At 67.9% G+C, this 240-nt stretch overlaps 1 protein-coding gene across 1 annotated transcript in view; it reads right to left on the reverse strand.

The window, feature by feature from the left end:
* LOC104501952 (smoothelin-like) overlaps positions 1-237 on the reverse strand; it is a gene marked incomplete at both ends in the record, with an annotated part of 2,004 nt that extends 1,767 nt beyond the window's left edge. Inside the window, one exon of the mRNA XM_010145850.1 lies at positions 186-237. Coding sequence (XP_010144152.1) covers positions 186-237 — 52 coding nt within the window. The remainder of the gene's footprint in view (positions 1-185) is intronic.
* Positions 238-240: the final 3 nt, after the last annotated feature.

Consider the following 240-nt stretch of genomic DNA (forward strand, 5'->3'; position numbering starts at 1 on the left):
GAGCCAGAGGAGATGCAGCAAAACTCCACCTCACACGGCAGGGCCGCTGCCAGCGTGGTCGAGCCAGACCCAGGAAAAGCAGCAAGAGCGGCAGGTTGGGGGAAGGGACTGCGCAGCCACCCCAAGGGCTGGCACACCGACCCCACAGGACAGGAGAGCCCTGTGCCCCCCAGCCCAGCCCGTACTAGACTGGACGAGCCGCTCTGTCTTGGTGCCGGTGCTGCGTGCCGAGCCGTCGGC

This window comes from Buceros rhinoceros, unplaced genomic scaffold (genome assembly GCF_000710305.1).
Source record: "Buceros rhinoceros silvestris isolate BGI_N320 unplaced genomic scaffold, ASM71030v1 scaffold21921, whole genome shotgun sequence".
NCBI classification, from domain to species: Eukaryota; Metazoa; Chordata; class Aves; order Bucerotiformes; family Bucerotidae; genus Buceros; species Buceros rhinoceros.